This window comes from Schistocerca americana, chromosome 7, assembly GCF_021461395.2.
Source record: "Schistocerca americana isolate TAMUIC-IGC-003095 chromosome 7, iqSchAmer2.1, whole genome shotgun sequence".
In the NCBI taxonomy this organism is placed as follows: Eukaryota; Metazoa; Arthropoda; class Insecta; order Orthoptera; family Acrididae; genus Schistocerca; species Schistocerca americana.
In genome coordinates this window covers 534,720,550-534,747,423 of record NC_060125.1, presented here as the reverse complement: position 1 = coordinate 534,747,423, position 26,874 = coordinate 534,720,550, and the positions used below count along the sequence as shown (strand labels likewise).

The 26,874-nt window shown below is 45.6% G+C and overlaps 1 protein-coding gene across 4 annotated transcripts in view; it reads left to right on the top strand.

Annotated features, from left to right (window-relative positions):
- Positions 1-26,874, top strand: part of LOC124621858 (eye-specific diacylglycerol kinase) — a 637,666-nt gene that overhangs the window by 368,900 nt on the left and 241,892 nt on the right. For all 4 annotated transcript variants that reach the window (XM_047147315.1, XM_047147314.1, XM_047147313.1 and 1 more), the window contains exon 3: positions 9,836-10,039. In XM_047147315.1, the coding sequence (XP_047003271.1) occupies positions 9,836-10,039 (204 nt within the window). The remainder of the gene's footprint in view (positions 1-9,835; positions 10,040-26,874) is intronic.

The following is a 26,874-nucleotide window of genomic DNA, read 5'->3' as shown; positions in this document are numbered from 1 at the left end:
GTTGTGGTCTTCAGTCCTGAGACTGGTTTGATGCAGCTCTCCATGCTACTCTATCCTGTGCAAGCTTCTTCATCTCCCAGTACCTACTGCAACCTACATCCTTCTGAATCTGCTTAGTATTGATCTCTTGGTCTCCCTCTACGATTTTTACCCTCCACGCTGCCCTCCAGTGTAGTATAGTACAGAGCAATAATTCATTCAGAGTTAAATGAGTCTTTTGAAGAATGGTGTATGTGCTCCAACTCGTCTGTTTTGTACACTCGTGTTCAGAAAAAACAACACCTTGAACGACTAGAGACAGAACGTTCGTATTCACAAGGCGTACACGTTAGTATCTTCTGCCGAAATGGTTAGCATTTGAACCATGTCGACCGGCGGATTCAAGGTCAGCATCGATATCGCGGCACACCACCACCTGTCGGTAAAATGCTCCTGCGGCGCTCGTTGTCGCCATAAGCCGAAGGCAATCCATCAGTGTGACTTGAGCAGACGTGCAGGATTCCTCGCAGACGTATGCGCGAACCGTACCGTAAAATCAGTGAGTTTGAATGACGTTGCATTATTGGTGTGAGAGGATATGATATATCCATCCGCGAAATTGCTGCTCGTGTGGGACGGAGTATTTTGACAGTGCAACGGGTTTGTGCCGAATAGTTCACGGAAGGCCGTAGAACACGAGACGAGATCGCACCACTCCCCCCTCCCCCCCCACCACCACCACTCCCCCCTCCCCCCCCCACCACCACCACTCCCCCCTCCCCCCCACCACCACCACTCCCCCCCCCCCCCACACCACCACCACCACTCCCCCCCCCACACCACCACCACCACCACCACCACCACCACCGAGATGATGGCCACACTTTCGTTCGTCTCAGTTAGGGGGAGCAGCATCACAGTGCCTGCATTCGCGCAAGACATACAGCGCCAACTTAATGCCTTGTGGTGTCGGGCGCCATCGGGTACAACAACAAATCAGAGCTGGTACGTGTCCAGGGCACTGTAACCAGTGTGACGTACGTGAATGACATCTTGCGACCCGCTCCATACCCTTTCTGCACAACGCCTCAGATGCCATTTTTCAGCAAGACAATACACGATCACTTGTTGCTGCACGAACACAGGCCAGTGACTGCAGCATGGATAGCTACACCACAGGACGCCATTCGTGCCTTATATACGTCAGTGGCATCACGCATGGAACAAATTATCGGGGCCCATGGTGGACCTTGTGCCTGACAGGCACATGCTGAACCGAAGTGACTGAAAAGATTATCATTTCTGCAGAGCATACTAATGCATATGTCCTGTGAATACGAAAGCCCTCTCTTTAGCCGCTCAAGGTATTCTGTTGTTTTTCTGAACGTAAGTGTACTTTCGTTAACTCCGTTCCAAATGAATTAGTTTTAATATGTAACTTTGTGTTTTAGGCACATGTATCGCCATTTCGTGTAAGAACGCTGAAGGACATAACCTACAGGCTTCTAATTAGACTGCGTATCTACGAGGATAATCTCAAAAGTAAGGTCCCCTACTTTTTTATAAGTACATAGTTTATTTCTACAGTGGTTTACATCAGTTTACAGCTTGAACATTTAACTATTTTTCGACATAATCACCATTTATGTCGACGCATTTTTTTAGACGCTGTGGCAGTTTTTGTATGCCCATGTCATACCAGCTCGCGTACACGCTGTTCAGAAACTTATGAACCTCTTCTTTCACCTCGTCGTCGCAGCTGAATCGCTTAATGCCAAATGTTCTTTCAACCTAGGGAACAGGTGATAGTCACTGGGCGCCAAGTTAGGACTATAGGATGAGTGGGTGATTTTGTTCCACTGAAACTGTTGCAGGAGAGCAACGGTTTGCCGAGCGATGTGTGGGCGAGCGTTGTCATGGAGAATGTGTACGCCCTTGCTCAACATTCCTCTTCTCCGGTTCTGATTGCCAGTTTGAGATTTTTCAGAACTTCTGAACAGCATGGCGACGAGCTGGTATGACATAGGCGTACAAAAACTGCCACAGCGTCTACGAAAATGCATCGACAGAAATGGTGATTATGTCGTAAAATAGCTCAATGTTCAAGCTGTAAACTGATTTAAACCATTACAGAAATAAACAGGTCAACAGGTCTATGTACTTCTAAAAAAATTCGAGCCCTTACTTTTGGGATTACCCTCGTATGAAGTATAGTCTTTGTGGGACTGGATTAGTCATTTCCTGTCAGAAAGGTCACAGTTCTTAATAGTTTCCGGAAAGTAATCGAGTAAAATAGAAATGATATCAAGCGTCCCTCCCCCCACCACCCCCAAGAAAGAGTTACGGGCTCTCCTGTTCTTAAACTATATAAACGATTGGGAGGCAATCCGAGCAACACTCTTAGATTGTCTGCAGATGAAGCTCTCCTTTGCGGTCTAGTAAAGTCATCAGGAGATCAGAACCAATTGGAAAATGATGGAGGCAAGACCTCAATTGTGCGAAACGTTGCAACTGACTCTAAATAATGACAAGTATGTGGTCATCCACATGAGTATTAATAGAGGAGTCTGTAAAATTTAAGCTACACGAAATCTAAAGGCTGTCGGTTGTACGAAATGCCTAGGAATTACAATGACGAACAACATAAATTGGAAGATTCGCGCCAGCCGCGGTGGCCGTGCGGTTCTAGGCGCTTCAGTCCGGAACCGCGCGACTGCTACGGTCGCAGGTTCGAATCCTGCCTCCGGCATGGATGTGTGTGATGTCCTTAGGTTAGTTAGGTTTAAGTAGTTCTAAGTTCTAGGGGACTGATGACCTCAGATGTTAAGTCCCATAGTGCTCAGAGCCATTTGAACCATTTTTGAAGATTCGCATATAAAATGTTGGGAAGGTGAACCAAAGGGTACATGTCATTGGCGGAACACTTAGAAGATAAAGCAGGCCTATTACAGAGATTGCCTACACTAGGTTTGTTCGTCCTCTTCTGGAATGTTACTGAGGAGTATTGGACCTTCACCAGATAGAATTGATGCAAGACATCGAAAAAGTTCAAGAAAGGTCAGAGGTGTCCATTTAAAAAAAAAGGCGCCACACACAGCGGCGAGATGTTTTCAGGAAGTTTCCTTCTCCAACTTTCTCCTCCAAATGCGAAAGTGTTTTGTTGACGCCCACCTACATGGGGAGAAATGATCGTCCTAATAAAATAAGAGCAATCAGAGTTTGCACGGAAAGATTTAAGTGTTTGTTTTTCCGTCGCACTGCTCTGGAGAAGAACGGTGAAAAAATAGTCTGAATGAAGTTCGATGAACCGTTCGATAGGCACTTACGAACGAATTGCGTAATAGTCACGTAGATGTACGGAAAGCATCGTCCCAGTTCGGATCTACATCTATGTGATTACTCTGCTATTCACAATAAAGTGCCTGGCAGAGGGTTCAATGAACGACCTTCATGCTGTCTCTCTACCGTTCCACTCTCGAACGGGACGCGGGAAAAAAGAGCACTTAAATTTTTCCGTGCGAGTCCTGATTTCTCTTATTTTATCGTGATGATCATTTCTCCCTATGTAGGTGGGTGCCAACAGAATGTTTTCGCAGTCGCTTCACATTTATCTTAGACATCTCGCTTCCAGCTGGTTCGTCAGATGACCTCCCTTCGAACTAACAGTGTAGCCTTTAGGCCTACCGCTTTCTGTAATAGTCCATTAAGGCCGAGGACAACTGGAGACCGTGTCCTTAAACCATCAAGAAGGAATGAAGGGTGTTGAGCGGGGGAGTCTGTGTGTCACGTGGAGTATGATAAGTGGCGCCCCCCTAGTCCTGACGGGAAAAGCATTCGCCGGCGGAGGAGGCGCTATTGAGCGAATCGGACTATCAGCGGCGCCGTGGCCGCCCGACGGCAATTATGCAAATCAGCGCCGGATGCGGGCTGATCGATGGCGGCCGGCCGTGTCCGCGTCACCGGCGCAGCTGCCGCTACAGCTACACGAGAGCCGCGGGGGTGTTGGCCGACGCCGCTAAAACACGCAGTCAGCCACGCCTACTCTGGCGAAGTCTACACGTACGACTGATATTTACCTTGGCACTTCACAGTTCGAGTCCAGTGGATCAAATGATTAGGATTGTGTGTTCCGCAGGTAATTTACTTAATCAGTCACTCTCCGCTCACACTTGCTGGAAGGTGGGAAACGGCGCAACTTCCGCGTAGCTTATCAGAACAACATGTAGAAATACACTGAAGCGCCATAGAAACAGTTTTAGGCATGCGTCTTCTAATGACTTGGTTCAAATGGCTCTAAGCACTGTGGGACTTAACTTCCGAGATCATCAGTCGCCTAGAACTTAGAACTAATTAAACCTAAATAACCTAAGGACATCACACACATCCATGCCCGAGGCAGGATTCGAACCTGCGTCCATAGCGCTCGCTCGGTTCCAGACTGTAGCACCCAGAACCGCACGGCCACACCGACCGACTTGCAAGAACGGGACCACCGACGACTGAAGAGAACAGTTCAGCGTCACAGAAGTGCAACCCTTCCGCAAATTGCTGCACATTTCAATGCTGGGCCATCAAGAAATGTCAGCGTGTGAACCATTCAACGAAACATCATGGGCGTGGGCTTTCGAAGCCGAAGGCCCACTCGTGTACCCTTGATGACTGCACGACACAAAGCTTCACGCCTCGCCTGGGCCTGTCGACATCTACACTGGACTGTTGATGACTAGGCACATGTTGCCTGGTCAGACTTGTCTCGTTTCAAATTGTATCGAGCGGATGGACGTGTAGGGGTATGGGGACACTCATGAATGTATGGACCCTGCATGTCAGCAGGGGACTGTTCAAGCTGGTGGAGGCTCTGTAATGGTGTGGGGCGTATGCAGTTGAAGTGATATGGGGCCCCTGATACGTGCAGATACGACCCTGACAGATGACACGTATGTAAGCTTCCTGTCTGATCGCCTACATCCGTTCATGTCCAGTGTGCATTCCGACGGACTTGGAAAATTTTAGCAGGACAATGCGACACCCCAAATGTCCAGAAATACTTCACAGTTGCTGGAGAAACACACTTCTGAGTTTAAACACTTCCGCTGGCCACCAAATTCCCTCGACATGAACATTGTTGAGCATATCTCGGATCCCTTGCAACGTGCTGTTCAGAAGAGATCTCCACCCCCTCGTACTCTTATGGATTTATGGACAGCCGTGCAGGATTCATGGTGTCATTTCCCTTTAGAACTAAGACAGACATCAGTCGAGTCCATGACACGTCGTGTTGCGGCACTTCTGCCTACTCGCGGAGACCCTACATGATATTAGGCCAGTGTACGAGTAATAATTTATTTGGATCTTCAGTGTATTTTGGGCAGCAGAAGTAGACTTTTATGTACTGTGGTGAAGACTATCCTGAACTGAACATACTAATTGTACTACCAGTAGAAGTAGTTTTTGTTGTTATCAGTTCGGGGATTGGTTCCATGCAACTTATCGATGAAGTCCCAAGAACATGAAGAAATATAAAATTTTAAAATTGTTCACGTACTTGGTCTTCATTGTCATAATAAGCAACGAATACAAGAAGTAACTGTCAAAACGTAAACAATCGATCGAAGCGTTGAGAACGATAAGTGCCTAAAGCTCATCATCGGCGAATGTAGCGCCTATGCACGGTTCTGACATCTGTTGATCTTATGGTGAGTCAGATTTGTTTGCGCTGTAGACCCACACTGTTGTATTTGTGAACATTCATGAAAAACTGTCTCGCTGATTGCTGTGATATTCACTTAAATGTGGGCTCGTCGAAGGTATGCTGTACGCCTTTATGGTTCTCAGCGCCTCATTTGTTTTAAGGATGTGGTTGCACTTTGGGATATAAAAGTAGAATTTTTCACAAAATTGATGTTTATCATCGTAGTAAGCAACGAATATAAGATGAAATTGGCAAAAGGCAAACAATGAGTTGTTACAAGGAGGTTGGGAAGTTGTTTCACTAACTTCCATGACTTCACAACGCCTAAAACTAATTACAGTCCTAAGTAAGAAGTAAAAATGGGCCTAAAATTTAATAAGTTTTGTATCATAACGACATACCGTCTCAGTGGTTTCATTTCGATAACACTCATAAAATTAGTAGTAAAAACTCAAATTTATGTTACAGTAATTTAATTATACTTACTCTCACTGTGAATTATCTCCTCAATATGGTCACTATAAAAAAAAAAAGGCATGCCGGAGTCTCCTACATTCAAATAACACAATCTCCGCGCCGACTGTTGATTTGAACGTCACAACTGACTGCTGAAATGCACTGCATTCGTAGTAGTACTTCAGTTATCGCTAGAAGTCTCTGTTTTACAATAGCATCGATGGTTACATGCGAAAAGCACTGTTACTTCAGAAAAAAAGTTAGTAAAATGGTGATTTCTTGAAGAAACCACTGGGAAGCTGTTGAACCTGCCACTTGGTGTATTCTGACCCACCGTGCAATTACAACGTTGGCGCCCAATTACACGTTCCGTTTAGGGCGCTGAAACGAACGGGAGAAGTCCCTTGTGTTTAAACGCATCACAAAATACTCACCAGTATCGCACGAACAGAGATAAAGCACTCATGACGGCGACTACTACAGGGAAATCAGCAATTCGAGCTTTCTGTACAGCCGATGCAATGTAGGCAGTGGCAGTGGACAACTCTAAAAGAAAAAGATGACGAGAGGAAACAGGAAACATGAGGTCTCTTGGAACAGAAATTATTTTACAGAATATGTCATGCGGTTGTCGTAATAAAAACACAAAATTTAGTTAAATGTAATAGATATTTTCTACTGTATATAGTAGATAGTGTTTATCCATAAATTTAATGTTACGCTTACGTTGGAGAAGCTGCTCCTATCGATCAAATACGTGTCCAGAAAATTACTAGTCAGCATATCAGAAACCATACTTTTGGTACATTAACAGGCTCACTGCCGCACAAATTCTCTTTTGAAGCCTCAGTGGCATCTCTTTTTCCCTGCAATGCTGTGAACGCAGAATTTTTATTTTCTTTTCATTTTCTTCCGCTGTTCTTTGAACACAGGTACATTTCTGCCGCTACTGTTACGATTATCTTTAATTTTCGTGTCAAGAAGACAGGACTGCAGTTCTTTTTACCAAGTTGTCATACTCTGTCTTCTGTCTCCTCGAAATTCCTTGCCACAGCGAGTATGTCGCGAAGTGCACAGGTGCCAGATGTCTTCATCACGTGGCAGTGCTTCTGCGACGTAACACTTTGGCTTCTATCGGCAACATTCTTTAACAGTTTTCACGCACCGATATATAGGTTACTTGCCTTCGGTTTCGTGCGGAAGCTAGCAGCTGTGTGGGGGGTGGCGAGTTCAGACAGTTTTCACAACTCCGCTGGATTCTTCTGCGCAAAAAGAAACGTGTATGTTGGTACTTTGGTATTCTTTACATACCAGAGGAAGTAAAATCTGAGAGTCCAAATGTCCTGCTACCGCGCGACCGCTACGGTCGCAGGTTCGAATCCTGCCTCTGGGATGGATATGTGTGATGTCCTTAGGTTAGTTAGGTTTAAGTAGTTCTAAGTTGTAGGGGACTGATGACCTTAGAAGTTAAGTCCCATAGTGCTCAGAGCCATTTAAACCCTTTTTTTTTTGTCCTGGTACCACTTCATTTAAAAACCACAAGCAAATGAGATCACGTGGCATTTGGCTTTTTTCAAAGTGTGTTTATTTGGCCTTCAGCTGCCCAGCTATTTAACCAAGTACATTGTTATTTAGTATGTTTATAATTACATATTCATTTGTTACGTGCCGGCCGCTGTGGTCTCGCGGTTCTAGGCGCGCAGTCCGGAACCGCGCGACTGCTACGGTCGCAGGTTCGAATCCTGCCTCGGGCATGGATGTGTGTGATGTCCTTAGGTTAGTTAGGTTTAAGTAGTTCTAAGTTCTAGGGGACTGATGACCTCAGAAGTTAAGTCCCATAGTGCTCAGAGCCATTTGAACCATTTGAACCATTTGTTACGTCAACACTTAATTTTTGATTGCGTAGTGTCACTGCATGTAAACCAACCATTATAAAGAACCTTATTCTTTTGCTGAGGACATTAATAACTGGCAATCATATGTGATTTGGAAAAGTTTTGTGGGATTCTTCATTGGCAGTAAATAACTAATGGGGCAAGCGACTGACACTGTATACAAATAACCAGTTACAAAATGACTGTCGACAGTTTCTTCTTCTAGTATCAGTTGCTGGTCCGTATTTGTAGAATCAGTCAATTATTGCGGTAGCTATGGCTCAATCTTAGAATGGATGCCCAAGTCTTGCAAGTGGTCGGCGATGTTGACGTACATCTTTAGCTACTGGACAACATTCGTGACTCTTGTGTGCAGGGGAATTCCCAGTTTGACGGCGTCCATGTGAATTTGCCGAGCTAACTGCCGCCGCGGGAACATCCGAGCAGCTCTTGAGAGGTGTCTTCGCAATATGGAGAGGTTAAGACTTCTGTTCTGTATAGAGGTACTGAATTACAATGGCGTCTGGGTTAGTTTTAAAGCTTTAGCTCATGAACAACAGAAAATTTGTTAGGATAAATATACAGGTCCTTTTTGAAAATGTTCTCAGTAGACAATCTTTCAGAGCTAATTTGGTTTTGGCGATCCTATAGGTGTCTAATTTTTTCCAAGATGTCAACTTGGTCAACAAGTTTTCGTCGTTATTTATTTTCTCGAGTCGTGGGCACAGACGTAGGATTCTGCAAATATACAATTTCAAGTAAGGAAACATCTATATCTACATCTACATGGTTACTCTGCAATTCACACTTACGTGCCTGGCAGAGGGCAGAAGCAATGTATACATTTATAAACACACAAAATTGAAATCAGACGGTCTTTGCCCAGAAACGAGCAAAACCACATTCTCTTGTGTCTTCGTTGTAACAATGTGGGCAACATAAACACCCACGCAGATGTTTCGTTGCCTGTAGTTCTCGAGTTTCGTTGTCTATAGTTCTCGAAACTTCCTGGCAAATTAAAACTTTGTGCCGGACCGAGACTCGAACTTCGGACCTTTGCCTTTTGCGAGCAAGGGCTCCCGCCGACTGGGATACCCAAGCACGACTCATGATCCGTCCTCACAGCCTTACTTCCGCCAGTACTTCGTCTCCTACCTTCCAAACTTCACAGAAGCTCTCCTGCGAACCGTTATAAACTTCCTTATTCTTATGCAGAAGATATTCATTCTGGAAACATCCCCCAGGCTGTGGCTAAGCCCTGTCTTCGCAATATCCTTTCTTAATGGAGAACTAATCTTGCAAGGAGAGCTTTTGTGTTTGGAAGGTAGGAGACGAGGTACGGGCGGAAGTAAAGCTGTGAGGACGGGTCGTGAGTCGTGTTTTGGGTAGCTCCGTCGGTAGAACACTTCATCGCGAAATGCAAAGGTCCCGAGTTCGAGTGACGGTCCGGCACACAGTTTTAATCTGCCAGGACGTTTCATATGAGTGCCCACTCCGCTGAAGAGAAAAAAATTCAGTCTTTACCTCTCGACATTAGAAAGTTTTGGCCCTTGTAACTATCTCCATTTCGTTATGTTGTCCTTCGATTTACCAACACCCGTTCGTAACCTGTTCAGTGACCTCCATGAAGTCCATTCCAAGTTCTGTTCTACTTGTAAGCATTCTGCTGGTTTTAGCCCTGCTTGGACATGACTAATTTTGGCGGCCCTCGATTTTTTCTTTTTTTTCTGGCGTTCATGGCTGATGTATTTACTGCAAGATATTATTTGTCGTGAAATGAAGTTATTGGTAACCGGCTGCCGGCCAATACAGTGACACTGTGTGTTGTTTACAGAAACACGGCCCGCGGATGAAGTGTGCGGCGTGCAAGATCATCGCGCACACGAGCTGCATCGCGACGCTGATGGACCGCGTGCGCTTCACGTGCAAGCCGACGTTCCGCGACGTGGGCGTGCGCCAGTACCGCGAGCACACCTCCATCCACCACCACTGGGTCCACCGGCGCTCCCAGAAGGGCAAGTGCAAGCAGTGCGGCAAGGTGAGTACACTCACTACGATATGGTTCACATCATATGATCATATGAATAGGAAAAAGAATCCCGTAATGTTTGAATACTCCATTAGTAGTGTAGCGCTTGACACAGTCACGTCGATTAAATATTTGGGTGTAATATTGCAGAGCGATATGAAGTGGGACAAGCACGTAATGGCAGTTGTGGGGAAGGCGGATGGTCGTCTTCGGTTCATTGGTAGAATTTTGGGAAGATGTGGTTCATCTGTAAAGGAGACCGCTTATAAAACACTAATACGACCTATTCTTGAGCACTGCTCGAGCGTTTGGGACCCCTATCAGGACGGATTGAGGGAGGACATAGAAGCAATTCAGAGGCGGGCTGCTAGATTTGTTACTAGTAGATTTGATCATCACGCGAGTGTTACGGAAATGTTTCAGGAACTCGGTTGGGAGTCTCTAGAGGAAAGGAGGCGTTCTTTTCGTGAATCGCTAATGAGGAAATTTAGAGAACCAGCATTTGAGGCTGACTGCAGTACAATTTTACTCCCGCCAACTTATATTTCGCAGAAAGACCACAAAGGGCTCGTACAGAGGCATATAGGCAGTCATTTTTCCCTCGTTCTGTTTGGGAGTGGAACAGGGAGAGAAGATGCTAGTCGTGGTACGAGGTACCCTCCACCACGCACCGTATGGTGGATTGCGGAGTATGCATGTAGGTGTAGATATCACCGATAAAATCAAATTTCGCGCCAATCACAAGACCACGGAAAATATAGACAAGGTATCGTCTTTCGACAATTTACACAAACGTCTCGTACGAACACACACAGGATTATCAGTATATAAATTTGCAGAAGCGCCGCTTCTGGTTGCAGCTATTGACTGACTGATCATACACTGAAACGCCAAAGACACTGGTACAGGCGTGCATATTCAAATACAGAGATATGTAAACAGGCAGAATATTGCGCTGCGTCGGCAAGGCCTATATACGAATCGTAAGACGACAAGTGTCTGGCGCAGTTCTTAGGTTACTGCTGCTACAACGGCAGGTTATCAACATTTAAGTGAGTTTGAATGTGGTGGTATAGACGTCGAATGAGCGATGGGACACATCACCTCCGAGGCATCGGTGATCCCCTACGCCCATTTCACAAGTGTAATGTGAATATCAGGAATCCGGTAAAACATCAAATCTCCGACATCGCTGCGACCGCAAAAAAGATCCTACAAGAACGGGATCAACGTCGACTGAAGATAATCGTTCAACGTGACAGAAGTGCAACCCATCGGCAAATTACTGCACATTTCAATGCTGGGCCAGCAACAAGTGTCAGCGTGCGAACCATTCAACGAATCATCATCGATATGCGCTTTCGGAGCCGAAGACAAACTCGTGTACTCTTGATGACTGCACGACAAAAAGCCTTACGATCGCCTGGGCCCGTCGACATTGGACTGTTGATGACTGGACGCATGTTTCCTGGTCGGAAGAGTCTCGTTTCAAATTTTATACAGCGGATGGACGTGTACGAGTACAGAGACGCCCTTATGAATTCGTGGACCCTGCATGTCAGCAGAGGACTGTTCAAGCTGGTGGAGACTCTGTAATGGTGTGGGGCGTGTGCAGTTGGAGTGATATGGGACCCCTGATAGTCTAGATACGACTATGACAGTTTACACGTACGTAAGCATTCTGTTTGATCACTAGCATCCATTCATGTCCGTTGTGCATTCCGCCGGACTTTGGCAATTCCAGCGGTACAGTGCGACACCTCGCACGTCCAGAATGCTACAGAGTGTCTCCGGGAACACTTTTATGAGTTCATACACTCTGCCTGGTCACCAAAGTCCCCAGACATAAACATAATTGATCATATCTGGGATGACTTGCAACGTGCTGTTCAGAAGAGATCTCCACCCCATCATACTCTTATGTCCAGCCCTGCAGTATTGACGGTGTCAGTTCCCTTCATGACTAGTTCGGACATCTGTCGAGTCCATGTCACGTTGTGTTGCGGCACTCCCGTGTACTCGCTGGGGCCCTACACGGTATTAGGCAGGTGTACCAATTTCTTTGGCTCTTCAGTGTAAATGACCTGAAGGCAATAACGACACGGGTTGGAAAGTTCTGCAAACTCGCCGCCAATGAACGTAGAGGAGAATCTATGTGAACAGTAGCTACAGTAAGCCATGCTTGCCACAGTACGATTGAAACGATTGATGCAAAAAATCGAAAATTTTTCGTTGAAAATTGTTCTGATTGTCTGCTATTGTTGCTTTAGCGCTGATAGATTGTATTTTACCATCCACCGAGGTGGGAACACATTTGGTCTGTGTGTTGGGTTGTGGCCACACGCGAACGACGGGAACTGCTACGGGCTAGCCGTGTGACATTTGGCAGGGCAGTTTAGACACAGGGTGCAAATTGCTGCCGTCACTATATTCCTCCTGTAAGTTGGAGAGTGAGCACACGAGTTTACACACACACACACACACACACACACACACACACACACACACATATATATATATATATATATGATGGGAACACAGGCATCTGATGATTTGCACTTAAACAAATTAGCCTCTGGCTGCAAGGATTATTTTTAATTTCTTTATTTGTAGTATTCACCATTGAATAATCTTAGACCACATTATTTTAGACTGGATTCTGAAACTTGTTCAATAAGCCGTTGTAGTTTCAGTTTTTTAGTCTTGTAACGATTGGTCCCCTAGTATCCCCGAGTGTTAAGCTACAAACACAAAGGCTCGGGATTCAATGCGGAGGCCGATCTGTGATTCTGCGATTCTTTCGCCTCTGACAGTCGTTTCTTAATGTGAAAATCAGTGAGTTGCAAGCTGGTGCGAAGCCTTACGACTTGACTAAAATAAGAAACGCACACAACGCTTTTCTGGAAAAATTCGTCACGAGTGACGAAAGTTGGTATTATCAATACGGGCCTACCACGAAACAGTTAAGTGCAGATTAGGAGTCTGATGGTTCGCCAAGAGCAAAGACGGTCCGAATGCGCCACAGGAATTTAACTACATCCCAAAAAAGCACTTGTCTGCAGTTCAAAATGGTTGTATGAACATTCCACGTGTTGTTGTACTATGTAGAACCTAAAGCAGTGAAACTATCATAACTTTTCCCTTTTTTTTATTTTGTTAATCCCATCTCGAAGGTTAAGAAATGACTGGGGAGGGGGAGGGGGCGCAATGCGTATTAGAGTTTTTGAATCGCATTCCAGAAATTCACGAATGCTATGTCGTTCATGCCAGAAAAGTACTAATATTTCCGACCGTTAGTTCTTTCTGGAAACATCCCCCGGCTGTGGCTAAGCCATGTCTCCGCAATATCCCTTCTTCCAGGAGTGCTTGTTCTGCAATGTTCGCAAAAGAGCTTCTGTGAAGTTTGGAAGGTAGGAGACGAGGTACTGGCAGAACTGAAGCTGTGAGGACGGATCGTTAGTCGTGCTTGGGTAGCTCAGATGGTAGAGCACTTGCCCGCGGAAGGCAAAAGTCCCGAGTACAGTTTTAATCGGGCAGGAAGTTTCGTTAGTTCTTTCCCTCAGAGTAGTCAGCTTATAATCCCCTACTGCCTGTATTAATTCTGACGCTACACGTTTGTCACATCCACAATGCACGGGCACAGGGTGAGATTACAAAGTAGCGCCGATAGCGGGCAGGGACCGCTTGTAGTCTGCAGGCGGTTTTTCCTCTGTGGCGGCTGCAGGGACCGGGGACTCGCCGCCCACGCAGAACTCTGAGGAGACGATATGAGATGCGCAGACCGGTCCTCCGGATTAGCCACACACATTGGCGTCGTCGGCGACGGCGCAGGCTCTGTTTGGGAAACCTGCGCCGTGGGACAGGGAGTCGATATTAGCCGCGCAAACAGCGCCAGCCTTCAGGAGCGCCTTATTTCCTGTGCAGATTTCCCTGCTGGCTCCTAACCCACGTGAACAGCACCTGTGTTGGTGAGCATGGAGGGAGGCGGCAGCGAGGAGAAGGGCGGAGAATACTTTATGTCGCCAGTGGCAGTCCCACGACACATGGTCCAGTCGTTGCCTGTCCTGGTAGCACTACGTTGCGGTAAGCGTCACGTTTTGGTCAAATGTTTGAGCGGATTACACAGTGGTTATCTATCCGAAATTTCATAGTCAAACAAAGAGTGGAAAATGGGCAAATGGAATAACAAATTCACCAGTGTGAGGTGCAATTAAAAAAAAAAGATATTTTAATTCCTAGAAGCTAATCAGGTTAATTAAGAAAATCTTAATTAGTGATTTGAGGGAAAACATCGGTATATACACTCCTGGAAATGGAAAACAGAACACATTGACACCGGTGTGTCAGACCCAACATACGTGCTCCGGACACTGCGAGAGGGCTGTACAAGCAATGATCACACGCACGGCACAGCGGACACACCAGGAACCGCGGTGTTGGCCGTCGAATGGCGCTAGCTGTGCAGCATTTGTGCACCGCCGCCGTCAGTGTCAGCCAGTTTGCCGTGGCATACGGAGCTCCATCGCAGTCTTTAACACTGGTAGCATGCCGCGACAGCGTGGACGTGAACCGTATGTGCAGTTGACGGACTTTGAGCGAGGGCGTATAGTGGGCATGCGGGAGGCCGGGTGGACGTACCGCCGAATTGCTCAACACGTGGGGCGTGAGGTCTCCACAGTACATCGATGTTGTCGCCAGTGGTCGGCGGAAGGTGCACGTGCCCGTCGACCTGGGACCGGACCGCAGCGACGCACGGATGCACGCCAAGACCGTAGGATCCTACGCAGTGCCGTAGGGGACCGCACCGCCACTTCCCAGCAAATTAGGGACACTGTTGCTCCTGGGGTATCGGCGAGGACCATTCGCAACCGTCTCCATGAAGCTGGGCTACGGTCCCGCACACCGTTAGGCCGTCTTCCGCTCACGCCCCAACATCGTGCAGCCCGCCTCCAGTGGTGTCGCGACAGGCGTGAATGAAGGGACGAAAGGAGACGTGTCGTCTTCAGCGATGAGGGTCGCTTCTGCCTTGGTGCCAATGATGGTCGTATGCGTGTTTGGCGCCGTGCAGGTGAGCGCCCCAATCAGGACTGCATACGACCGAAGCACACAGGGCCAACACCCGGCATCATGGTGTGGGGAGCGATCTCCTACACTGGCCGTACACCACTGGTGATCGTCGAGGGGACACTGAATAGTGCACGGTACATCCAAACCGTCATCGAACCCATCGTTCTACCATTCCTAGACCGGCAAGGGAACTTGCTGTTCCAACAGGACAATGCACGTCCGCATGTATCCCGTGCCACCCAACGTGCTCTAGAAGGTGTAAGTCAACTACCCTGGCCAGCAAGATCTCCGGATCTGTCCCCCATTGAGCATGTTTGGGACTGGATGAAGCGTCGTCTCACGCGGTCTGCACGTCCAGCACGAACGCTGGTCCAACTGAGGCGCCAGGTGGAAATGGCATGGCAAGCCGTTCCACAGGACTACATCCAGCATCTCTACGATCGTCTCCATGGGAGAATAACAGCCTGCATTACTGGGAAAGGTGGATATACACTGTACTAGTGCCGACATTGTGCATGCTCTGTTGCCTGTGTCTATGTGCCTGTGGTTCTGTCAGTGTGATCATGTGATGTATCTGACTCCAGGAATGTGTCAATAAAGTTTCCCCTTCCTGGGACAATGAATTCACGGTGTTCTTATTTCAATTTCCAGGAGTGTATTTGGATGGCCAAACGGACAAATGGAATATCTAATTGACCATGGTGAGGTGTGGTTTATAAAAAAAAAAGTGTATTTGCTTGAAAGTAATCAGTGTAATTAAGAGAACTTAAATTGCTGATTCGAGGGAAAATTGAAATATTTCACAAACAGCTGCTGATAGCTACACAAACGGAATGTTAAAAAGTTTCTCTCTTCAGTCCTTAGCTACTTTGCGCGTAAAGAGATTTTTTGGTGTCATATTTTATTGTGAAAATGGCTTCCTTCGAATAAATCCCAAAATTAATGAAATTTGGAGAACACAAGACGCTAGGAAAGCAAATGAAGTGCCAAACAGTTCATCTCTTCAAAGGCATAGTTATTTTGTGTACAAGAGTTGCGTTGGTACATAATTTGCTTTTTAAAATGGAGGTCGAATAAAATACTAAACATTGAATATTACGAAAACATTCATTCTTTTCTTTCTCAACAAATCTGGAAAATAAAAAAAATTACAAAAGCTGGTGAAATGTTTTATGAAATCATTTTTCTCAAAGTAAGAAATAAAATAGATTGGATGAACGTTTGATGTGCTGTTAAATGATGTTCGAAATTATGTACAGCAAATGAGTTGGCTATTCAGAATTTAAAGTTAATGTTGAAGAGTACTAGAGGATATTTGCATGTTGAATAAATTTACATGTTCGGAAAAGTATTTCTGTTGTTTCTTAACGTAACATTTCTCGTGTTTGCTTTATGCCACGCATAACGAACAAACAGTGGATAAGTGCTTTCGCCATATCTAAACCCCCATGAAAATCAGACCTAAATGTTACACATGCTCCCTGATGCTTGCGCTACACAGAGAATTGGCAGAATGGGGCTATTCGCTGAAGCGTCATGTAATACACGGTCCTTTGCGACTGCACATCAGCCGGCCGCTGTGGCCGATCGGTTCTAGGCGCTTCAGTCTGGAACCGCGCGACCGCTACGGTCGCAGGTTCGAATCCTGCCTCGGGCATGGATTAGTTAGGTTTAAGTAGTTCTAAGTTCTAGGGGACTGATGACCTCAGATGATAAGTCCCATAGTGCTCAGAGCCTTTTGAACCACTGCACATCACCTCACAACACCCCTTCTTACATCAAGTATACTCCGCAAGCCAACTTAAAGTGAACAGCGGGAGCATGCATTGTGTGCACTGTCACTGCGCTTCCCCCCCCCCCCCCCCCACCTCCACACACACACACACACACACACACACACACACAAAAATAATAGACAAGCCTCGGTGTGAGTTCTAATGCTTTTAATTCTACAGTCATGGTCTTTTCGTGGAGCGGAGTACGTGCTGATATGAAACATCCTGACGTATTAAAACTGTGTACCTTGCCGAGACTTGAACACAGGATCTTTCCCTTCCGGTGGAAAGCGCTCTACCGTTGACGTACCCAAGCACGATTCAAAACCCATCCTCGCAGCTTTACTTCCGTCAGTACCTCATCCCCTACCTTTTCAGTATATTTGTTAATTGTTCAAGGAAGTGCGCTCCCGGAATTTTAGCAGATCACACAGTGATGGCAACGCCTCTCTTGTAGCAAGCGCCACACGAAGGCTGAGCTGGTTCTTGACGCTTCCACGCTTTCTGATTGAACTTTTAGGGAAATGCGCTACTATTCTTTAGGTTTTTCTCTCTTTCCTCCGGCAGTCTTTGATCCCAGACTAACTAGCAGTTTTCACGATTTGGTGGAACAAGCGTCTTTTAAGGTGCCCCATTTATGGGTGGTTTACACTTACTGAGGATTCTTCCAAAAACTCTCCGTGTGGAATCTGCATTATCTGCGATTGGTTTTACGTGATCGATCCGCTTTAAATTGCTTCGTATGCAACCTCCCAGGTATTTAATGGATGTGACTGCTTCCAGATATTGTTATACAGTCCTGTAATCATACAGTAATGGGTCTCCTCTGCCAATATGTGACCAATACGTTACATCAGTTTATGTTTAGGGTCAACTGCCAGTCCTTGGACCAAGCTTTGATTTTCTGCAGGTCTTCCTGAATTTCGCTTAACATTTTCTAGCATTGCGACTTCTCGATATATTGTACCGAGCGGGGTGGTGCAGTGGTTAGACACTGGACTCGCATTCGGGAGGACGACGGTTCAATCCCGCGTCCGGCAATCCTGATTTAGGTTTTCCGTGATTTCCCTAAATGACTCCAGGCAAATGCCGGGATGGTTCCTCTGAAAGGGCACGGCCGACTTCCTTCCCAATCCTTCCCAATCCTTCCCTAATCCGATGAGACCGATGACCACGCTGTCTGGTCTCCTTCCCCAAACCAACCAACCAACTTCTCGATATACATCACTAGCCACAGTAAGCCTCATGGAACTACTGACATTATCTACTTTGTAAGGTGGCAGAATAAATGGTCAGATTCGCACCTTACATGAGACCTTTACAAATCGCAATGAGAAGGTGAAAATGATACCTAACGTAATTCGACAGTTATGAGAACATTTGGCTATCAATATGTAATGCAAAAAGGGATGACAGTCAATCGACAGTAATTAGCACACCATTCCTATACAGTGCATGTCTTTGAGCGGAAGGTAGAACAGGGAACGCGAGTTGGGTCGCTTTTAGTATTGAAAAGCCAGCTCCACAACGGCGTAGCAAAACCGCGCTGCAGGAGTTACACCGGCAACCACTTACGGGGGTGGCAGGAAAGAGGACAGCGACCCCGGGCCAGGTCATTCAAGTTGGAGGGCCGCCTGTAGTGAGGGCAACAGTACAAGAGCAGAGAAGAAGCTTTAGAAAACTTCGTTTCGAAATTCCAACGGGATATGAACAAAAGCAAGTGACGCATTTTCGTCCAACGAGTGCGACACATGGAAAGGTCAACGTACTTTAGGCATCTAAAACGGGCACAAAAGGTCCGATTGGCGGAAACTCACTAGGAAAGAGAAAACCACTGAAGTTTCGATTCAGTTTGATAGAAAGGACGTTGCGATTGGAAGAGGGTGTTTCTATAAAATGAGAGCAACGTTCCTATTGGTCGAAAAAAGCAGTGACGTGAAAAAGGAACCCAAGTGGAGGGAGGCAGTTCTGCCACGAGTAGGACAAGAGAGAAATTTTGGTGGACTCTTCTCTGAACTGGCGTCAAGTGCAGAACTGAGCGCTCAACGCTTCGTATGACGCAGAGAAGAAACTGGTGTGGACACTGTGTTCACAGCGGCTGCACTCCAGCTAAAATTAGGTATAGCAACGTTTAGCTCTAACTGTGGAGAAACGAACCAGCCAAATTAGTTAACTGTTCTTGCGAGAACTGAGAGGGCACTATAATATGCATGCTGCTCCAACCATGCGCGCGTATATCGCCACGTGATAAGATTAGGGCTGAGTACATGTTTTCTTGCATAACAAGAAACGTAGGGAAAGTTTGTGCTGGAAAGTTCAGCAAAGGCCAGATTAGTTTTGTAGGAATTTCAGAGGGAGAGAGCGGCCTTGCAGACAACAGCATGTCGCAGCTTAGGGTAAATACGGCGTGCAGAGGCGTTAACTTTGTTGATTCACCAGCTTGCGTCCACTGAAAACTCGAGCGGCCTTGGGTAATCTTGCTCTCAAATTTGTCACTTGACTAACCACCCACCGTAGACTTGATCGTCATCCTAAATAGTACCGAACTTTGAGCCAGAATCGGACGATTTTCGTTGTACTGACCAACATCATAACATATGTGTAAGAGCAATTTTGTAAAGAAACGTCCAATAATATAGTGCTTAAGATTAATGTTCTTTCAGAGAGTTAATATTTAACATTGTTGTGTATAAACTTATTTCAATTTTTGATGTTGGCAAAATGCGTTATCTATTGCGCTGTTTTTATGTTGACTAGTTGAAAACTGTGTGAAAAGCCGTAATTTGGTGAGAAATATTACGACATTAAACTTGTCATTTCGCCTCGCACAGTTGTTCTCAATTCAAGAATAAGCAAGCGTAAAAAAACCGCAACCATACAACTTGGTCATGTATTTAATATTTCTCTCCTTTAAGAATGACATACCGTGTTCTGTCAGCTATTCAGTACAGTCACACAGCTGGGCAGATGTTCCGTACACTGTTATTACATTACCTAGGCGACCGTGCGACACTGCATCGAACGCATTCCGGAAGTCAAGCAACACAGGAGCAAACTGTGCACTGTTATCTGCTGCTTTCTGCGCCTCGTGGACGAACAGGGCAAGCTGGGTTTCACACGATCGTTGTATTCGGCACACATGTTGGTACCTACGCAGGAGATTTTAGGTCTCCAGAAGTGTCATAATACGCGAGCACAAAGCACGTTTCAAAATCGTACGTGCACAGCACTGCGCACGCATTGCACTGGACACACCAAGGCCAAAATTGAAAGAAACATTGGACGAGAAGGCAATAAAAGATTTTGAAATAACGTACTACAGGAGGAAGTTGAAGATTAGAAGAGGAGCTTAGGAATCTAATGCAGACGTACTGAAATTTGAGGGAAAAGAAATTAGTGCAGAGCCTCATTAAACGACGGATTAGTGTGCTAGAATGTGTTCTGAGACACCAAAGGATAGTTAATTTGTTAATGGAGAGAAGTGTGGTGTTAAAAATTGTACAGGGAAACCAACATTGGATGTACATAAAACGATTGTAGATTGCAGAAGTTATCCGAAGATGAAGCAGCTCCACAGGATAGACTAGCGTGGGAAGCTTGTTTGAACTAGTCTTTGGACTACAGCAACAACAACACAACAACAGATTCATTGCTTTAATACTCAGTATGTAGTACGTAATGGAATGTTGGTGGTTGACAGTGGAAAACGTGCAGGAAAACATCGGGTGCTTGGAGGTGAATATCGTAAGGCGTGGATAAGTCTGGAGCAGACGGTTATCCAGTAGTGGATGTCTAATGGTTTTTGTTGTTGTTTTTGTTGTTGTTGTGGTGGTGGTGGTGGTGGTGGTGGTGGTGGTCGTTATGATTCTACTACAGCATGACGCATTGAATCATTGCCTCTACTGCTCGCTCTGCGCCCAAATAACATATAGTGTTCATGTGTAAACCCTCTAACCGTTTTGCAGAAACTTAAAGGATTGCAGTGAGATATAGCTCTCGAAGATGCCAGTAATTCTGCGGGCAAATCGGCCACCATTTTGAAGACATGAAGTGAAAGCATGTTGTAGGAGGTGCCGGATTTAAATTCACTGTGACTGGAGCTTTGCCGTCGTAGAGCCTAGAAAAGACCCCACTAAAGAAAGAAGAAAAAAAACACGCACCTACCAAACATTGTCCTGACAAGCAAAATCAAAAATGACTACAGTCAACGTTTCCTTCTAATCTGTAGAATTTTCAGTTAAGGAATGGGTACTTGCTCGATTCGAACGCAACCTTCCGCATCTCTTTGACGCTTTGCGCTTATTCAGTGCCATCGATTCGCACGGAACACGGTCAAAATCATTTGAAACGAGGGCCCAGAATTCCGTATAGCAGTGTATAAATTAAAAAATTCAAATGCTAAAAAAATGTAAAAATTTCATTTATTTTGGGACACTTTGTATTGTTGCTCGGGGATCGTTATATATCCCAGGACTGCAGACATGCATCGGCAGCCAAAAAATTAATTAAGTAATTTTATTTCTTCGAGGTGACAAAACTGAAGCAAGTGTACGATATTTTCAACATTTGTGATATGCTGTAAGATAACTCCGTAAAATAATCGTACAACTGTAACTTAAAATGAAGGGTTGTCAGCCGAGTGGTATAGACTTGTTTTGTCTGAGTGTGTCGGATCCGAATATAAGTTTGTAATATTCATTGTTACACCGTTTATGTGTCAAACTGCACTTTCATAGAATACGATAAATTCCAGCTTTTCACTTTCCCATCCCGTGCTTAATGGAAACTGCGAGGGTACTTATCTTCGACGGCATCGAGGTTCATTCGTTCATTCCTTAATTCATTGGGTTTCACATCCTTCAGCGGTCTCCTTGAAGGAATCTGTGGAACGAGTGACGGTACTCATTAACATATGACAAAATAACTTTAGGAACTTAACTTGTATTAAAAAGAAACATTGCTGTGCCGTAATTCTTGAATTTTCCCCGCGTAAAGAGTGTTCTATGAGGTTTCGAGACTGCAGACAGATGACGACTTCCTGCCACGAGATTTCGGCTTACAACCATTCAGCCATCTTCAAGTTAGTTTTTTTTTCACTAAAGACCGTAAGTTCACATAGATAACTTTATACCAAATATTAGCGCAGAGAGGCACGAGTAAATATAGCACTAAATGAGCGCACTGTCACAGAACACGCCCAGTACGTGAAAGGTGCGTTAAACATGGTCGCACACAAGCCTTTCGCAGACCAGTAAATCAGCCATTGCCGAGCAGTCCACAGGACGTTCATTGGATTATTTTGTCACTGGAATCTTGACCTCGACGAGACCGTTCAGGGACTCAATTATTAAAGGCGAAAAGGCATTTGGCGGATCTTGTTAATCGTGATGGTGGCTTTCAACTGCAGAAGGCATGGTGATATCTTTAGTATCTTCACTGAATTTTAACTACGGAACCCGCATTCCGACAGACAGCGTGTACGTAATACCACGATTACGCATGCGCCTGCGCGCCCATAGATGGAGCAATATTCGAAGATAGAGCCATATTCAAAGGCAGTGCTCAACTCCAAATTGGGCGCTCATGTAGCGGCCTCCTTTGCGCATGCCTTTCCGCGCCAAGTTTTGGTATAAGGTTAACAATGTGAACCAGAAGTGTCCAGAGTACCATTCCCGGATATCTATGCTAAGATCATGCTAAGATCCCGGATATTTATATTAAGATAGTGGATGATTTCCTCCGCGACAGGACCTTCCTGTTTACTCAGCAAGGAAAACGCTCGACCATACGTCACAAGTCCGTGGGCACCCCTGAAGGCTATGTGTGGTCTCCCATCCTCTTAAATGTTTATGTTAAAGACATGCCAGTCATCCCACACTGCCACCTGGCGCAATACGCCGACGATACGGAGATCTATACGATCGGCCGCAATACAGACCAGCTCACTCTTCGTCTGCAGAGGGAGGTGGACCTGCTGTTTACCAACATTATCGTCAAAGCTGCCAAAACTACGGCGGTCTACTTCACCAGACGGCGCCCTATCCTCCACGACAACGTCACTATTGGACGCGTCCAGGTCCCATAGTTCCCGGATACATCTAGGAATCTGGATGGATAACAAACTGCTCTTCCACCGACAGGGGAAGTACGTCATTCAGAAGGGACAGAACTTAATAAAAGCACTGTATCCGCTTTTCAACAGCAGGGAACTGAACTTCGACACCGAGCGTAAGCCTGTACCGTACGATTGTCCACTCTCGCCTCACCTGTGGTTCCACGGCGTGAGCCGCGATTTGTGCCTCCAGAATGCAGACCCTGCAGCACTTGCAAAATACGGTGCTTATCCACCGGCGAGGATTGTTACTATGCACGAGGAGGCAAACATGGTCCCTCTAAAGCCGACCATTCGAGAGAAGGCTAGGCGCTGATGCGACAAAGTGGACGCCATTGCGACACGGCCATGGCTTGCAACACGTTGGTGCTATAGTATACAGAGAAGTTGCAGCATTAGAAAATAGTAGCGAAATGCAGGAAGATCTGCAGCGGATAGGCACTTGGTGCAGGGAGTGGCACCTGACCCTTAACATAGACAAATGTAATGTATTGCGAATACATAGAAAGAAGGATGCTTTATTGTATGATTATATGATAGCGGAACAAACACTGGTAACAGTTACTTCTGTAAAATATCTGGGAGTACGCGTGCGGAACGATTTGAAGTGGAATGATCATATAAAATTAATTGTTGGTAAGGCGGGTACCAGTTTGAGATTCATTGGGAGAGTCCTTAGAAAATGTAGCCCATCAACAAAGGAGGTGGCTTACAAAACACTCGTTCGACCTATACTTGAGTATTGCTCATCAGTGTGGGATCCGTATCAGATCGGGTTGACGGAGGAGATAGAGAAGATCCAAAGAAGAGCGGCGCGTTTCGTCACAGGGTTATTTGGTAACCGTGATAGCGTTACGGAGATGTTTAACAAACTCAAGTGGCAGACTCTGCAAGAGAGGCGCTCTGCATCGCGGTGTAGATTGCTCGCCAGGTTTCGAGAGGGTGCGTTTCTGGATGAGGTATCGAATATATTGCTTCCCCCTACTTATACCTCCCGAGGAGATCACGAATGTAAAATTAGAGAGATTCGAGCGCCCACGGAGGCTTTCAGACAGTCGTTCTTCCCGCGAACCATACGCGACTGGAACAGAAAAGGGAGGTAATAACAGTGGCACGTAAAGTGCCCTCCGCCACACACCGTTGGGTGGCTTGCGGAGTAAAAATGTAGATGTAAATGTAGACTTTGACACTGCCACCGCCACCCAGTTCCTCTTACCATCCTCGAGGACTCGTATTCGCACTTCGGATGACAACAGCCTTGGTACGTCGACTCATAATGTGACAGTATTTGATAAGGCCATTATTTATGTACAATCCTTGGTACGTCACTGTAACTACCAATGTAGTCGAGTCACTTCTTATCGACAACATTTGACTTCCCGCCGTCGAAGCGCGGTATTGCACTTCGAGTCCCCCGCTACACCTTCAACATGCTGTGCAATGATGGTCATTGCAATTGTGTAATTGTAAGATAGGAAGATTTTACTTCAGCACCAGGACAGTTAGACCTCTCTAAACCGATGGCGCTGTATCGCAACTCCCACCAAAAGACAGCAATCTCGAATGCAAAATACTCATATAAAGATGGCTGAATGGTTGTCATCCGAAATATCGCGGCAATCAATCGAAGTCACGGAATATCCTCATATTGCCTGACACTATTCACGGTTACGCCATCTTAACGTGGCCTAGTAAATTATTAAGGAATCTGCTGCCTCCTCAGTTTTACCATATAGCTGCTTATATTTTTTACATATATAAATGCTGAGCCCCATGTATAGCAGATTTCAAACAGCTTTATATAAACGTACTGAAGCTAACTGAGCCTTTAAGTCCCTGAACCTACACATACAGATAATTTGTATTAATGAACTGTTGTTGTTGTGGTCTTCAGTCCTGAGACTGGTTTGTTGCAGCTCTCCATGCTACTCTATCCTGTGCAAGCTTCATCATCTCCCAGTACCTACTGCAACCTACATCCTTCTGAATCTGCTTAGTGTATTCGTCTCTTGGTCTCCCTCTACGATTTTTTCCCTCCACGCTGCCCTCCAATACTAAATTGGTGATCCCTTGATGCCTCAGAACATTTCCTACCAACCGATCCCTTCTTCTGGTCAAGTTGTGCCACAAACTCCTCTTCTCCCCAATTCTATTCAATACCTCCTCATTAGTTATGTGATCTACCCATCTAATCTTCAGCATTCTTCTGTAGCACCACATTTCGAAAGCTTCTATTCTCTTCGTGTCTAAACTATTTATCGTCTATGTTTCACTTCCATACATGGCTACACTCCATACAAATACTTTCAAAAACAATTTCCTGACACTTAAATATATACTCAATGTTAACAAATTTCTCTTCTTCAAAAACGCTTTCCTTGCCATTGTCAGTCTACATTTTATATCCTCTCTACTTCGACCATCGTCAGTTATTTTGCTCCCCAAATAGCAAAACTCCTTTACTACTTCAAGTGTCTTATTTCCTAATCTAATCCCCTCAGCATCACCCGAGTTAATTTGACTACATTCCATTATCCATGTTTTGCCTTTGTTGAGGTCCATCTTATACCCTCCTTTCAAGACACTATCCATTCCGTTCAACTGCTCTTCCAGGTCCTTTGCTGTCTCTGACAGAATTACAATGTCATCGGCGAACCTCAAAGTTTTTATTTCTTCTCCATGGCTTTTAATACCTACTCCGAATTTTTCTTTTGTTTCCTTTACTGCTTGCTCAATATACAGATTGAACATGCAGGGATTCTTAATTTCTTGCTTTACGTTAGACGGGAATTTATTGAATATCTTGCCACCAGAGAACGTAACTCCATTCCGAGCCTTGGAAGTAGGCAAAGTGTTGTGACTATTTGTATCTCAGCCCAGCTGAAAACCGTTTTTATCATCAAGAAAAACCATTACGAGAGTCAGAATTTCAAGATCCTTGAAAAGAGCTTCCGCAAGACGTACAGTTACCTACGTAACACAGTATTATTAATGCTTGTTTCTGCTGAATAAACACTTTATTTAATGTGGCTGCACTAGTTCAGCTGGTAATTCCATAAGACAACAGGGATTCAAAATACGTAAAATAAGCCAATATTCTTGTCTTTAGGTCAGCACAATGAGAGATGTTTCCAAGGGCATAACACGCTGAACAATGTTCAGTCGCCGGCCGCGGTGGTCTAGTGGTTCCAGGCGCGCAGTCCGGAACCGCGGGACTGATACGGTCGCAGGTTCGAATCCTGCCTCGGGCATGGATGTGTGTGATGTCCTTAGTTTAGTTAGGTTTAAGTAGTTCTAAGTTCTAGGGGACTGATGACCACAGATGTTAAGTCCCATAGTGCTCAGAGCCATTTGAACCATATGTTCAGTCATCTCTGCACTGCGATGTCCACTCAGCTGAGATCACAGACCTCAACCACGTGATACTGGGGTGTTCGCGTAATGATAGTCAATACCGCAAGTTTCTCAGAGCCTTGATCAGAGCGGGGATTTCCCGCCCCCCCCCCCCCCTCTCTATCTCTGACAGGCCTATTTCGGCAGCTGCCCACAACGAAGTGCGAGAGGCTTTCAATAAGTAAGGCAACAATTTCTTTTTCTAAAAGGAGGTTGGTTTTATTCCGGATTCCAACACACCATGTTATTCCCTTTTGCTACAAAAACTTATTTTTTTAACGTAATCTGCATTCAATGCGACGGCCTTAACGCCACATTACTGGCAGGGCCTGTATGCCCGTATGATATCACTCTCAACGACGGAGCCAAGGTCTCGCTGCATCAGTAACCTCTCCAGCATACGCGTATTGCGTGCTGTGGAAGGCTGAAGGTGTGAGATCCGGGCTGTAGGGTGTATGAGGAAGAACATTCCAATGAATTGCACACAATTGTGTGAA